This window comes from Alosa pseudoharengus, unplaced genomic scaffold (assembly GCF_046254945.1).
Source record: "Alosa pseudoharengus isolate Yale_2024_CS ecotype anadromous, Long Island Sound unplaced genomic scaffold, YU_APseudo_1.1 YU_APseudo_1.1_scf_5, whole genome shotgun sequence".
NCBI classification, from domain to species: domain Eukaryota; kingdom Metazoa; phylum Chordata; class Actinopteri; order Clupeiformes; family Clupeidae; genus Alosa; species Alosa pseudoharengus.
Genome location: NW_027468837.1, coordinates 40,057,502 through 40,073,049, shown reverse-complemented (window position 1 = coordinate 40,073,049; position 15,548 = coordinate 40,057,502). Strand labels below are relative to the sequence as shown.

General features: G+C 45.7%; 2 protein-coding genes across 2 annotated transcripts; one reads left to right on the top strand and one right to left on the bottom strand.

Moving 5' to 3' along the window:
• The first annotated feature begins 26 nt into the window (after nt 1–26).
• ddit3 (DNA-damage-inducible transcript 3) lies at nt 27–4,415 on the top strand. The gene is made up of 4 exons (XM_076267654.1): nt 27–126; nt 1,710–1,773; nt 2,142–2,350; nt 2,529–4,415. Exons 3-4 carry the CDS (start codon nt 2,195–2,197, stop codon nt 3,309–3,311), a joined length of 939 nt encoding a protein of 312 aa, XP_076123769.1. The 5' UTR covers nt 27–126; nt 1,710–1,773; nt 2,142–2,194; the 3' UTR covers nt 3,312–4,415.
• A 112-nt stretch (nt 4,416–4,527) lies between these two features.
• mars1 (methionyl-tRNA synthetase 1) lies at nt 4,528–15,392 on the bottom strand. The gene is made up of 21 exons (XM_076267653.1): nt 15,150–15,392; nt 14,240–14,330; nt 14,041–14,119; nt 13,819–13,950; nt 13,533–13,608; nt 13,111–13,301; nt 12,779–12,885; nt 12,414–12,530; nt 11,952–12,155; nt 11,467–11,668; nt 10,101–10,175; nt 9,781–9,951; nt 9,389–9,484; nt 9,095–9,212; nt 8,643–8,856; nt 8,078–8,209; nt 7,407–7,511; nt 6,927–7,122; nt 6,441–6,512; nt 5,677–5,805; nt 4,528–5,224 (listed from the first exon to the last, which is right to left on the bottom strand). Exons 1-21 carry the CDS (start codon nt 15,259–15,261, stop codon nt 5,075–5,077), a joined length of 2,769 nt encoding a protein of 922 aa, XP_076123768.1. The 5' UTR covers nt 15,262–15,392; the 3' UTR covers nt 4,528–5,074.
• Nucleotides 15,393–15,548: the final 156 nt, after the last annotated feature.

The following is a 15,548-nucleotide window of genomic DNA, read 5'->3' as shown; positions in this document are numbered from 1 at the left end:
CCGAAATTCACATTCAGTGGCTTATACTGAACAATGGTTAACATGTGCTGTCACCAATCTCAACTAAAATATATTCACACCCCGAATCCAAGACAGTCGAGGAAACGGCATAATAAAAGAAAAAGGGTAAGTCAATTACCATAATACTTCGTCTAGTATTTGTTTGGTAACTGACTTGTTGGTTGGAAATTTGTTTATGAGTAGCCTGCGTGATCATGGTCTTTTCCTTTTGGAAAACAAGAATGTGAATATTTTGGCAACTTTCCCACATCTGTTTTGGGAATACAGTTGGTCTTCTCAATTTCATTTTGACAGCACCTTTTATAGACGTTTAATGTGTGGCCGATGGCTTATGTTTATACTTGACGTTAAGTACGCTATCACTTCTTGACTCTGAACTTAAGTTTTCGAGCCGCTAATTGATGGTAGTTTGTCATCATTGACAGCCGAGGAACTGTCAAATGACTGCACATCTCATACATAAACCCCACACATGGGTTGCAGTCTCATCCAGCATTGAATTATTTTCCAGATTAGTAGAAATTTACTGAAACACTGTTATTTGTTTCAAGTGTCATTGAACGGAGTCTAAACATTATGTGTTATAAAAAGTAAGATTTATGTGCAAAGAACTCAGAATATGCTCACATTGTTCTTTGCTGAAAAGTCGCTCCAAATTCTGTGACATTTGTGCAGTTTTAAGTATTGTTCACAGCCTTTGTTTCCTCCGTCCACTTTGATTCCATGACGTAATTGGCTGGCAGACATGGACTGCTTAAACCTAATCCCAGCTAGAGCTCGCATAAAAACAAAGTTTCAAGATCATAAATAACAGCATATTAAGCCTCTCGTGCAAATGACAACTAAGTTCAAAATGTCGTATTCGTAGTTTAACGATTTTGCTAGCCAGTTGACTTTGCTTATCTAACGTGTCTCTGGAGCGCCTCTCTGTAGCTAGGCTGTAGCCTAGTCGACAAATGTCTGAAGATTCCTGTACACTGCTGAGTGGGCTGGCCGTGGAAAGGGAGTGGGGAATAGGCTAGACTTTTTTCAGACTATAAAACTCAGCAACGATTTGTTTTCATTGGTGATCTGAAAGAACCTTTATAGAATTGACATGGATCGACAGATTACTGTCGCATTTAAACTTTTGTTATGATAATAGGCTCTTATAGCGCTTGTAGTTCATTCAAATTGTTGTCTTGACATGATGGCATTATGAAAGCCAACTTTGAGAACAGGTAGGCTAATCCTCTTGATAAAGCAGACAGGTGGGCCTGCTGTGGCACTGTCTGGGGCTCGGAATGAGAGTTAAATGAAAATAAGGCTGTTTTCAACCTTCGTCTGTCACGTCAGACGCGCGCTAGGGGCGCCCTGGAGCACACACAATGCGTCTTTGTTTACATGAAAACCAATGACCTAAATTTTGCTGCAATATTACCCTACTAATGACAGTGCCATGTGGACTACATCCCTTGGCAGCCGACAAGTCATTGTCCAAACTCTTCTCTTTAGGGAAAAACACATTAAGCAACATTCAGGAACTCACAGGATTGAATATTCTTGAAGGATTTAACATGTTTTGTTCCATAATGAGACTTATCAGTTCAGTTACACTGACATATTTTAAAACTTGAATTACCACAAATGTCAGACACTTTGCTGTCATTTTCTCGCAAACATTCACACTTCTACATTTTGTCCTCCAGAATTGTTGGGATACACTATCTCCGACAACACATCGCCAGACTTGATTAAGAGGACATTTGAAAGGTAAGCAGCTGTTTTTTCTCCACGTAAATGCAATTTAAATGACAATATTTTAATTCATTTGTAGTGTTATTCATTTGTAGATGTAGTGTTATTCACATTTTGCCAATTCCATTTTGAATGAACTCATCACACCCTTGAAGGGGTATCAAGTAATGCAATTCATACGTTTGGCCACCAAGTGTCCTCATTTCCCAAGTCTCAACGAAGTTAGATGGGAGGGAAGAGAAGCTTTCAATCAAATAACAAAATTTCAGTTTAGGTGGTACGATTGGTTACTTTCCTAGTATGGCCATTACGTGAATGTCAGCGACAAGCTAGCTTCGGTGAACACCTCCGTCACCTTTGCCGTTGTGTGTGATTGGTCGCAGGTCCAGTGTGTACCGTGTGGAAGAGTATCTGTGCGTTGCGACTGAGTGCTGAGATGACTGCGGAGTGGCTGCACCTGCCCCCACCTTACCCCCCCGGAGTGGGGCCGTTGTGTGGTGCAGAGTTGGAGGCGTGGTATGAAGATCTGCAGGACATCCTTGGTTCTGACGCAGGTGGGGCCAAACTAGCTCGACCCCCGCCTTGCTCTGAGGTCAGTGGCCGATCGATTAATTCTACTTTATTTCTATTGTTCTTATTTTCGTGATTTTCTTTAGATTAACGCTACAGTTCGTCTGGGTATAAGGATGTTATTTATGCGGCCGTGTTGTTTACGCGTCTGCGTGGCCATGTTTTAACGAACGTTGTTTACGCTCTTCTCGTTTCCGCAGAAGGAGCCTGAGTTTCTGGACGTGTTGGAGAGCTGCTCGCTGACGTGGCTTACGGACGGGCAGGCGTGGGGCGAGGGTGTGCAGCGGGTGATGGAGGAGCCGCCTCCTCCTCCGCCGCTGCCCACCCAGGCCCCAGCGTCTTGCCTCAGCCCCCCGGCTCAGGAGGAGGAGCGGAGGGGAACGGAAGAGGCGCAGGGCCAGGGTTCCGGCTCCGGCTCGGGCGGCGACCTACTGCCGCCCGAGTTCTTCGAGCTGCTGAGCGAGGGCGGGGTGGGCCTGGTGGAGACCGGCGCGGTGATGGTGAGCGGCGCGAGCATCGGCTACCATCACCACCTCCACCACCAGCTGCCGCAGCGGCGCCAACCGCCCTCGCCCGCTCGCAGTGAGGAGGGGCCGCCCACCGTGCCTTGCTCCCCTTCCTACTCCTCCTCCTCCTCCTCCTCCTCCTCATGTGCCTCACAGTCCCCAGCCCGTCTTGGCCACTCGCCGCCGTCCTCGCCTCCTTCCCCACCTCCTCCCCCGCCGCCGCCAGTCTCCACGGCTCTCCTGGTGTCGTCGCCGCGACCCGGGAAGCGCAAGCGGGCTGCGTCGCCGGGGTCGTCGTCCTCCTCGTCATCGTCCGCCAAGAAGAGCCGGCGCGAGCGCGAACAGGAAAACGAGCGCAAGGTGCAGGAGTTGACCGACCAGAACGAGCGGCTCAAGGCTGAGATCGAGAGGCTGGGCGAGGAAGTCCAGCGAACACGCCGCGCCCTGATCGAAAGACTTGTTAACACCAGAAAGTGAGAGAATGTGAGAGTGAAAGAACGAGAGAGTGAGATGCGAAAGAGTGAAATACGGTTTATAGCTTGGAGAGCGTTGGCTTCAGGAAAAGTCGTGACCTCAACAGTAAAGGTTGAACAGGTGACAGTGCTATGCATATTCAGAGGGAAGAAAGAAAGAAAAAAAGAGTACCAAGTTGTAAAAGGGAGGAATGGATGGGTTGGTCAAAAGGAGCCTCCCTTTAGAATGTTAGAGAAAGCAAGGGTGATGAGAAAGTGAAGCTGAGCTGAAGTCAAGGAAGACACGCCCCGTTTGAGTTGATTAATTGGGCATGAATAACGAACGCCCGCTTCCTGTAAGTGTTGCTTTATCAATTTACGTCTTTCTGATTGAAGAGAAGACCGATGCCTAATGGAGCACTATGAGATCAATGGAGCGGGGTAGAATGGAAAAGTGTTGGGTAGACTGGCATTGGAGTTCTGTAGGCGGGAAGTACGATTGTTCGAACATAAGGTTTTATCTTATCGTAGTTAACATCGTAGCCCACTGAACGAAATGAAGATAAGATAGCGAGTGTCCAAAGAGAAATGTGTTTTTTTGAGCGTGGAGAGTGCATTTCATTGCTACCGTTCTTCCGGAACTGTCCACTTTCAACGTTTTAGTTTGATATCAAGGGCTAAATTTGTAATATACCTAGTTCACGCCAAGATCAGGAGCTCAGGAAGGTATCCAAGTGTGTGTGTGAGTGTATGGTGGGGGTCTTTTTTTAAAATGCCATCTATTGTATAGCTAAGCTTTTATAGTAATCTCTATAAGAAAAACATGCAGTAAAATACCAGTGCAGGTTGTAGTAGAAATATTTTTTTCTGTAACTGTTAGGTTGAGGCAGCAATATTTGCAATATATGGTTTACCCTGATCAACCAGCTATTTTTGTATTGCCTACTGCCATTATTCAAAATATCCACAGCTCAAATGTATATTATTCATATACCTTTTCATAGGAACTGTAAGTTGTAGGTGAAAGCAATGCATGCATATTTATTGTAACTATGATTAAAACCTGTTATATACATTGTATTTGTTTTTATTCACACGGTTGTACGCTGTAACCCTCATTTATTCATTAAAAAAAAAAAAAAAAAACATGGAAGAAAGGAACGTTTGATGCCGGCTCATTTGTCATTGTGATTGTACAATTATTCTTTGTATTCTGCAGTATTTATAATAACAGAAAAAACTGTATTAAAACAAGTTTATTGTGGAAATTGCTTAATTTGGCTGCATGACAAACATGGTGTAGGAGTTCATCTATATGATCAACAAAAGACAGATTTTGAATATGGCCTTACAATTGGAGTCCCTGAAGTATGTCCTGAATTTTAAAAAAATTATTTTACGGCAAAAAAACATACATCTGTTTCTTCCAATAAACAGCCAAGCCCAGACCTTGCATTAACCATCGCTATTCACATAGACTTGAAAAGGCTCATTAAAGAATTGATGTTCCTATGAAACAATTCCCTTTCATTGCCAACATCAGTAGCCTCGGAAACACACTCCAGTGGATTCCTGCGGCTTTGATGGTGGTTGTCTTCTCTACTTTAGCGGAGGACCTTTCTCCAACCCCCTTGCCTTTAAACCCCCGTGTAGACCTCTTCAGACTGCAGCCTTGTCTTTTCATTCACATGGTGATCCCACAACCGTAAACAAACCTCACTCATACTCGCTTCCCACCCATTTCTGATTAAGATTCAGCGTCTCCATCTACCATCTCTCGTTATGGTCTCACTTCTTCTTGCCTTTCTGAGGAGAAGGTTCCGGGTTTTTGCCCTCGGCCACGGCCATCTGTTTCTTCAGCTCCAGTAGTTTGGCCACCTCCGCTCCGATGACAGCCTTCTCTGCCTTCTGGGCCTTCAGAGCCCGGACTTTGTCACCCTGTTACAGAGAGAGAGGTGTGTGTGTGTGTGTGTCAGGGGGGTGATCAGCATCACATATGGAAGTAATGATGAAACAGTTATTTATTTACATTCTGCGGATGTTACAAAGCGTAACCCAGCATTGAAATCCACCACCGCTGCTGGGGGAGACGCAATACTTGAGCATTCTTTCAGTCGGAACGGCTCACACCGAAACTGTGCCGCAGTGCGGCCCCACCACCCCACCCCCACCCCCACCCCTGGTCTCCCTCCATTTCCCTCCACCCCACCCCCACCCCAGCGGTTGACGTGGCAACGCAAGGCAGCGCTGTGGCAAGAAGGCGAGGTGGCACGGTAGCGACACACGGAACGGCGGCACGCAGAGCTGGTCTACCCGCCGGTCTACACGTCTCGTCAGCCCACGAGTAGTGGCCCTTACCTGCTCGTCAGCCCACGAGTAGTGGCCCTTACCTGCTCGGCAATGGCGGCCGCCAGCTGCTTGGCGAGCTCGGGGTCGGCCTTGATGGGCGTCTCTGGTGCAGCCGCAGGGGCGGGGACGCTGGTTTTGGTGGCGGCATTTGTCTGGGCGATGGTCGGCGTCTGAAAGGACACGGGCAAATGGACGTTAGGGGGCTTTCGCCACTGAACAGGCAGTAGAATATATTTTCTGGTTAGCTCGGGAGTCAGGGGTTGGTCAGGCGCTCGACATGGCGCTGAGGGACACCTCAAAATGGCGCTGATGGCAGAATGCAGATGACAAACGCAACACTTGTGAAATATTCAAAACGTGCCAGTGTGGGTTGGGCGTGGCGTTTCTATGGAGATCTACGCCAGGCGTATCACACAACACACACTGGGAGTTCTACGCCAGGCGTATCACACAACACACACTTGGTTTGTGGATGGTGAAAACACTGAAACATCCAGGCACAACACTGATGTTAAACACTACAGACGACGTTGTCAGTACAGACACGACCACACACACAGGCCAGGACTTAATCAGTCAGTCGTCAATTTTGAATTAGTTGGGCAACAGCACCTCACAGCAAATAAATAGTTAATCTCCACACCCAGCTCCGAGATCTACCTGCTTCTTAGATGTTTCCTCCTCCTCCGGCTGTATAGAGGGATTGGTTGGGAGGATGTATGTTAGGTACAGAATAAGACTATAGAAAACAGGATAGTTACCAGGGGGGAAAAAAAGAACGACAACTCTAGAGTTTTCTACTGACCTGCTGGCCTCCGAATCTCTTCTTTAAGGACTCGATCTGCTCCGTCTCAAGCTTCTGGAACAATGGGCTGACCTGCAAAGGAATAACACGGTATTGGAGACATGGCCAGATGCAAGTCAATGAATAAAAAACAAACAAACACAAAATCAATTTATAACACAACTCAAATGTGTCTTTTCTGCTCCCAACAAGTAGCCCATCACCCCAGGTTAATTAAATATAGGGAACCCAAACTACTCAAGAACCCTATAATGGGAACGTTTCTTTCATAACTGAAGATCTGAGATCTAGTACATGCCATATCTGCTGACAAATTCGGGAGTCCTCTTTGCAGCTGCCGGTAATTACTCTAATTGGCAGCGTGAGTTCCACACTATTACAGGAGTGGCCATAAATAACCCTGCGTGTTGACTGGCCGGCAGGGTGAGGTGCCGTGCCCAGGGACTCTGCCTGGTACGGCCGGGAACTCCAGCGACCAGCCCTTACCGTGCCGATGCGGTGCCCGGCGGGCAGCGAGCAGACGAAGTTGCCCTCCCCTTGCAGCATGATGTGGGCGGAGCCGGGCGGCGCCTGCAGCTGCGTGCGGATGGTCTCGCTGACCGTGGGCATGTAGGGCTCCAGCATGACGGACAGGAGGACGGACATGTTGACGGACACGGCGGTCACGGTGCCCGCGCGCTGCCTGAAAGGTCAGTCAATCAATCAATCAATCACCCAAAAAGTCAAACAATCATCCAAATCAGCCATGTTGGATACACTAGTTTGGAATGCCTGTCACTATTTGTATAGATATTATACTAGAAAATGTTTACATTTTAACTACATTTTCAAATTCAATAAGCACATATTTACATTAATGTAGACTTAAAATGTGTGTGTATAACTTGATATGATAACACAGCTGTCAACAGTTCATAAACATCATAACCAGAGATGAGCAGACAAACTCCAAGTAAAGGGACTCACCTGTCTGCATCGCTTCCTTTGATTTTCTTCCAGGGCTCATTCACTTGGATATACTGGTTTCCATGGCGAGAGATGTTTAGGATGCACTTCAAGGCATCGCGGATCCTGTCGGGGTAATAATGGACAGGGAGTGAGATGGGCTACACAAGGAATACAAATGCGGAAGTAACACCAGTGTAAAGACGAGACCTGGGTGTCCAGCTCCAGCCCTGATAAATTATAGCAACATGCAATTGATTTGAAGCATATTTTTTAGCCTTTTTGCCTTTATTCAGACAGGACAGGGAATAGTGTCAGGAAGTGGGTGAGGAGAGAGAGATGACCGCAGGATTGGAACCTGAGTCCCCGTGGACGCTTGGACCTGAATGTAGACGGATGCTGCAGCTGCTTGCCCCATAGCGCCGCCCAACAAAATGTTTAGTTAAATATAAACATTAGTGTGTTTGTTTATGTGTTTTTATCGTGTGCATTGCCTATCTATTGTGGTTGAGTTTGCAAACAAACATAAACACCACTGCTGTTTGGGCAGCAGCTTCGACACACCCACCAAAAAAGTGAAAACATATCACAGAGACCGTAGCACACCACTGCACACAATTTCAAGAAAAAAGGTTGTGAAACCCAGAAACTGTAGCAAAACGGTGCAACACATCCCAACATCGTGGCCTCACCTGACTTTGTCTAAGAACTGGATGTACTGCTTGAGCTCCCAGCCCACCTGAGCCAGCAGCCTCTTCTCCTCCACCTGCAGAACCACCTGAGGCACACAGCCCTCAAAGAACTTACTGACAAACATGCCAGCTCTGTGGGAGGATGGGGGGGCGGCAGAGAAAGTGGGAGTGAGAGCGTGGTGATCAAACAATGCTGACAGTTATGGCAATTTTTTTTTTTTTTTTTAATAACATTAAGACCACTTTATGTAGCACATCTGTGAAATCATTTGAGATATTTTGCTATAAATGTTAAATTACTACAATATCACAATATTGTTGTTAAATATGTAATATTGTTGTTAAAGCATATACAAGCTGGCTGGTTCACCAAAAACAAGTTGGGTAAGGTATTAATATATTTATATCTTAATATATATATATATATATATATATATATACACACACACACAAACTATATATTTTGTTTATATATATATTTTTTATTATTATTGTTATAGATTATTTTTTGATGAAAGAAACAAAACCCATTTTTTCCCAAAGCTTGCCAACTTCCGCTCCTAACCTGTTAATGAAGTTCCCCAGGTTGTTGAGCAGCTCCGAGTTGTTCTTGAGGGCCATGTCTGCCCAAGAGAAGGCAGCGTCTTGACCCTCGGGTCGAAGGTAGAGCAGGTAGAAGCGCCACACGTCCGACGGGATGCCCGTGTCCTTGGCCATGTCTCCAAACACCCCCACGCCTCGACTCTTGGAGAATTTAGTGTCCTCGTAGTTCAGATACTCTGAGATAGAAAGAAAGATGACAATTCCCCACCATGGAAAAAAAAAAAATGAGTGACATGACCCAGAAGCCTGAAAGCAAGCCTCAGGGAGGAGGAATAATGAACACTCCATGGATAGCTCCATTCTGCCTCCTTATGGAGTTTAACGACTGCTTATATAAAGTACTCTCCTGAACCATTTATAACAAAAAAAAGGTGCAAATGACTGAGTTGGGTTGGTTGGATGGAGGAAGGTTACCTGTAGCAATGAGGTGGTTAACTAGTGTATAGTTGTCTTGAGCACCCAGCAGAGAGCACGGGAATACCACAGTGTGGAATGGCACGTTGTCCTTTGCCATGAAGTTGTACAGCTCCACCTGGTGGTGAAATGATTGAAGTGAACATGCTTTATGATCTCATTGCAATGTGATTAAATATTTAATGTGAGGGATACATTTATACGACATGAGATTTAACAAGTCCTATATTGATTGTGAAGCAGTTAACAGTGCTCACAAATAAAAGATGTGTTAACATAGTCATCCTTTTGTACCTGTTGTGGATTCTTCCACCATTTCTCCCACTGGTCTGTGTAGTTTGCAGTGATTGACAGGTAACCAATAGGAGCATCAAACCACACATAGAAAACCTAGGAGGAAAAAGAAGAGACAGAATGACTCAACAGCAAAAAATATTATGAATCTTATGAAAGTCGGTTCCTGTAAATGTGTCCCAACTTAAACCTAAACTCCACCTTCTTGTGGAGCGCTGAGTGAGCCTTGAGTTAGCCCTGAGTGAGCCCCGAGTGAGCCCCGAGTGAGCCTTGAGTGAGCCTTGAGTGAGCCTTGAGTGAGCCCTGAGTGAGCCCTGAGTGAGCCCTGAGTGAGCCTTGAGTGAGCCCTGAGTGAGCCTTGAGTGAGCCTTAAGTGGGGCCAATGGTCTAACCTTGCCTGTGAAGTCAGGATGTGGTACTGGGGTGCCCCAGCGCAGGTCCCTGGTGATGCAGCGCGGCTTCAGGCCGTCCCGCAGCCACGAGCGGGTGATGTTTCGAGCGTTGGTCGTCCAGTCCCCGGTGCTCACCGACCGGTCCAGCCACTGCTCCAGATTCGCTTCCAACTACAGATGAGAAACAGCGTGACAGTGACACAAACCAAACGGTCCATGGAGAGGCGGAACTCCACTGACAGGACACAGAATAAGACGACATTTGAAGAGACGCCAGATGGCAAGAAAACAAAACAAACAAAAGCAAAAAAAGTCCAAACCTTTGGCAGGTCCAAGAACAAATGTTTGGAGGAGCGAATGACGGGTGTTTGTTTACAGACTTTGCACTGGGGCTCCTGTGGGGGGGAAACACATGACAAACATTACCAGATGAGAGGGGGAGCGCAGAGAGGAGGAAGAGAGAAATGAGAGGGGGAGCGCAGAGAGGAGGAAGAGAGAAATGAGAGGGGGAGCGCAGAGAGGAGGAAGAGAGAAATGAGAGGGGGAGCGCAGAGAGGAGGAAGAGAGAAATGAGAGGGGGAGCGCAGAGAGGAGGAAGAGAGAAATGAGAGGGGGAGCGCAGAGAGGAGGAAGAGAGAAATGAGAGGGGGAGCGCAGAGAGGAGGAAGAGAGAAATGAGAGGGGGAGCGCAGAGAGGAGGAAGAGAGAAATGAGAGGGGGAGCGCAGAGAGGAGGAAGAGAGAAATGAGCACTGACATCAAACATCTGAGGGCATGTGATTCTGACAACCTGGCATTATTCCCTTTCCCCAAGAGACAATGCCGTCAGATAAAACAGCTTTTGTCACTTAGCCCCAAATCGAACCATGGTGTAACGAGATCAAGCAATTACTGTTCTTTTTCGTATTTTCGTATTGTCATTCTGTTTTTCATATTTTAAGACATAAAATGCAACATGTGAACCTTATTTGGGCTCATTTCTGCTCAACGTTAGATGCGGATACGGATATGGATTTAAGCTGCCGTCTGTGCTCTATTTTTGCTATTATACTCGAATTTCATCCGTTTTTAGCATATTTTCTTAATGCTCACAGACAGAACAGATCTGTTCATATAAAAAAGCAGCGTAAATCAGGTTTTACAGCTTCATTACCAACTTAAGACCCTTGTTTTCCAAATACCCCATTTCATTTCCAGTCTGTTAGTCCTAAAGACCTTACCTGAGCTCTGGAAAAGCAAGACTACAGGATAGTTCAGACAAGCCAGATATTTTATTCATTATGTTGTACTATAAAGCAGTGGTGCTGAACCCTTCTTCAATAGAGAACAGTATTAAATGATGAGAAACATAAAAACCCTGCTAAACATCCTGATAATCTAACCTTACCTACTGAGAACAAAAGTGAACTGGAACCAGGTACACCTGGATCCAGATGTATCCGATTAGGACTGTAAAGTCCATCTGATATCCACAAACACAAACAGACCTCTGAAATGAACCTACAGGAAGGACCCAAAAGCTGCCATCGTTGCCCATATAAGGAGATCCAGGTACCATCTTTGCCCATATAAGGAGATCCGGATATCCTTAGATGGGCAAAAATGGCAGCTTTGGGTTCTTTTTGTAGGTGAACTTCTGAGGTCTTTGGGCACGGATGCCCAGTATGTCCTAAGGATGTCCCCTGACCTTCAGCTCCACAGCATTGATGAGACGGCCACACTTGTCACACTGGTCGCCGCGGGCCTCTGGGTAGTGGCAGAAGGGACACACGCCCTCCACAAAGCGGTCGGCCAGGAAGCGCTGGCAGCTCTCACAGCGCAGCTGCTCCACCGTGTCCTCGATGAGGAACCCGCGCTCGTGGAGGCGCCAGAAGATGTTCTGGGAAATCCTGGGCGACAAGGACAAACAGATTAGGAACAGAAAGGAGAGGAGTGTAATTGAATTTATTTCAATTTTTTTTTTTTTACAGAAAAACACCACAATAAAGGAAACTTAGGGCTAGAAAAGTTTAGTAGAAGGGTTTATTTGACTTTTGATTTGAATTACAGATTACAGGATCAAAGAATTTCATCCCAAATCACATCAATACAAACACACATAAATACATAAAAAAACACCACAAAAAAGGACATTCAGAGCCAGAGACAACCATATACACATCTGGCACTTACTCAGTCTGTCTCGGGGTGGTAGTGCGTCCAAAGAAGTCAAAGTCGATCTGGAACCACTTGTAGATGCTGTCGTGGATGGTGTGGTACTTGTCACAGATCTCCTGCGGTGTCAGGCCTTCCTCCCGCGCCTTGTTCTCTGTGGCCGTCCCGTACTCGTCCGTCCCGCAGATGTAGAGCAGATTCCAGCCCCGCTGGCGACCATACCTGAAGAGAGAGAGGGGAGGAGGGAGGCACAAAGGATTGTGGGTAAAAAAGCTGTACTTTGCCTGGAGTCTAAGGACAGATTAGACCACATCTCTATCTAGAAATATTCTAGAAGTGGATAATTCATGAATAAATGTTTGATAATAATTCCATTAATCATCCAATGATAACCAACAATATGTTTTCCTTAAAAATATACATTTGCTACGAATATGTGTAAAACATGATAATGGTGATGTTGGCGGAGTGGAGCGATACCTAGCAAAGACGTCCGCACTGAGCACACAGCCAATGATGTTTCCCAGATGAGGAACGTTGTTGACGTAAGGCAGAGCGCTGGTGATCAGGACGTTACGCTTCCCCTCCTCCGGCAGACTACAGAGAGCGACAACACACATCTGTCAAGCAGTGCACTGACAGGGCTTCACTCACACACTTTAGACACGTTCATCAGCATACATACTCTACACTCTATATAAATATAAACACACAAACACAGAACATCCAGCCCTTTCCACTGCAGATCATCAGTGTTTACGCCGTGTATGAATATAAACTGTTTAAATGAAATAGCAAATGCTCTGGTGATCTGCACTGGAGCTAAAGAAATGAGATATGCTCACATGGGATGTTTCCTCTCAGGCCTGGTTTGGCAGTCAATCCGCTGATTCCAGATCTGAGCTGCTGCCTCCATCTCTTCCTCCGTCATGACACGGTCTGAGTCTTCTGTCTGTATGTGTGTATCCACGGGGAAATCAATCAATCAATCAATCAATCAATCAATCAATCAATCAGTCAGTCAATCAGTCAGAAAAGATCACCCAGCAACATCTCACCACAAGGGATGTTTAAATAGTCTCTTCAATCTCTTACTTCTGACTAACCACACACAACAAAGTGCAACCAGGATGTGTTAATGCGATAACTAATCTGCTGGTGGAGATGGGGCCTTCACCTCTGTTGGGCTGCCACTGCTGCTTGTGTGAGCGTCTCTGTGTGCCTGAGAGCCGTGCGGAGCTGGCTGCTTCTGCAGGTATCCCTTGAGGGCCTCCACGCCCTTCCCCTTAAACACGATCCGAGCAGAGGCCTCACAGGCTGGCAGGACCCCGACCCGGTCAAACCAGGTTTTTGTGGACTGCAGCTCACCTTGGATACAGGTTGACATAGAAGTATTCAGCATACCTCACCTTCAATAAACTTCTTACAAGTAGTGTGTTAAACTCTGGTTGAATGAAGGCAGGACACAATATAAGGATGAAATGGTTAAAGTTTTCAATTGGCCAGTTATGCTGAATAGTGTTTTCCCTATTTTTTTATTGAAGGCAACAAGAGCATGTAGCGCTATTCCACATATAAACAAAGAAGAATCTTTCCTACCCATCTTCAAACCGTTCTCTAGGAAAGCAGGGTAAAGTGCTCCCCAGAGGACAATGTCTGCAACTCCCACAGTCTCCTGAAAACAAATGGACACAACCAAACAATATAAGCAATCTGCTCTGTGCTGTGTGCTCTGTGCTGTGTGCTGTGTGCTGTGTGCTCTGTGCTGTGTGCTGTGTGCTGTGTGCTGTGTGCTCCTAATTGAGCACTTCCTATTACTGGATATTAGTTACAGAATCAAAGACCACATGGACCGGTAACACAGAATGATGTAAAGAGAACATACTGCTGTCAAGAACGCCGTGGTCCTTTTGGTCAAGCTTTGCTCTAGGAAACTAAGGGGAGCTTCGAGTGCTTTGGCTGGATCTGTTGTTTTTCCTTGCATCACCGCCAAGTGGAGGGCGCGAGTCAGTGCAGGCTGTCGTGGGAATATTCAGTTAGTTCATATAAGTAGTGATGGGTTAGCTACACGCATGAGAATCACAGTAGCTGTACCACGGAACTGTACCTGCAGTTCTGTAGCCTCCCATTCCAGCCACTGGTTACTTTGTTTGTTGGACTCTGTTCCACTGACTTCATAAAAGTATCTGTGGGACACCAAAATGTTATTCTGAGAAATATATATGGTTATAATACCATATGACTGTATCTGTAGTCAAGAGAGTTATGATGAGCATTTGATGATAGTGAAGGTGTAACACACTTACTGGCAGATGGCATTGGTGCTGAACAGGTAAAGGCCACCGCGAAGATGGAGAGCAGGCAGAGTTGGACGACTGAGGAATGGCACCACTTTCTCTGAAACACACAAAGGGTATATGAGAGAGATGAACATCACTGTAAACCAGTGGTGATACACAGGACTATGCAGTATACCCACTTAAAAAACATCACCATCTCAGTATACCCACTTAAAATAAGCAAGGATACATATTAACATTTGGGGTTGATCACAGCATACCCACTACAGCTAACTACTACATTCTACATTACAGTATCCACAGTACAGTATCCACTACAGCTAACTAGACTACACCACTGCTTTAACCCCCCCCCCCAATTATCACTTTCTTTGTCCAGGTTAACAGATGACCCCTCTGTAAACAAAAGCAAACACTGCCTCGTTACGTAATGTAGACACATTCTAGAGGCAGCTAGCGGATGCATGGTATTATGATTTTCCGCTGCCACTATTGTTGTCCCTCACATAGTTACGTTTCCATCTATGGAGAAGCTACACACGACATTTAAAGATAGGTGTTTATCTCACCAGATTTCACATAGATTGCATTAATAATAGGCTCTTGTCAGGTGCGGTACATGTTAAGCAAACATACAATTAAGTAAGAAGCTAAGGGCCACTGGCTGACAGAGAGCAACACCTGTCAAAATAGTCGAGTGGTCAGAGTGACGTGTATTTGACTGAATGGACAGCCTTCGGAACACCTAGGCTAGTACCCCAATATTCAGAGAACTAACAGATTGGTATATACGTAATGAAAACAGAACAAATCACAATAATGTTGAAAGATTAACCACCTAGGCAGCTGGTACCACATAGCCTAAAAGCTATCTAACATTAGCTTCACTCTAGCTTGCAATGGGCTCTGAACATACCTTCGTGGTTCACATGCTGAACGTCGCATTTGACTCCAGTAAGTTCCAGTACAGCCAACACTTTCAAACAGTGCGGATTACCTTCGCTCACAAACAATTTCATGATTTGCATACAGATTCTCAACCCCTGTTCAAACAGATTCTACTCTTCTTTTCACAGTACCTTCACTGATTTTTTCAATGAAAGCAATTTATCAGACCTACAGCGTGTAGTTAGCTGTGAAAAGTCTGCCGGGTGCCTGCGCTGATGCAACTACTACTCAATCGCCATGATTTTCACTGTAGTTTTTCAATACGTTTACTTTCCTCCCACAACGATAATGGGCACATTTAGAGGAACTACAATTTCCAGACACCAGAAGTGTTAGGGGTTCTGATGTACTTCAATCCGATTGGTTT

Bases quoted from the DNA above. Each gene is read 5' to 3' on its own strand.
- ddit3 (XM_076267654.1), top strand. From the start codon at position 2,195: ATGACTGCGGAGTGGCTGCACCTGCCCCCACCTTACCCCCCCGGAGTG. The intron at 2,351-2,528 runs GTCAGTGGCCGA...TCGTTTCCGCAG, and splicing joins GACCCCCGCCTTGCTCTGAG to AAGGAGCCTGAGTTTCTGGA.
- mars1 (XM_076267653.1), bottom strand. From the start codon at position 15,261: ATGCAAATCATGAAATTGTTTGTGAGCGAAGGTAATCCGCACTGTTTG. The intron at 12,156-12,413 runs GTATCGCTCCAC...CTCTCTCTTCAG, and splicing joins AGTGCGGACGTCTTTGCTAG to GTATGGTCGCCAGCGGGGCT. The intron at 7,512-8,077 runs GTGAGGCCACGA...TTACCCCGACAG, and splicing joins CAGTTCTTAGACAAAGTCAG to GATCCGCGATGCCTTGAAGT.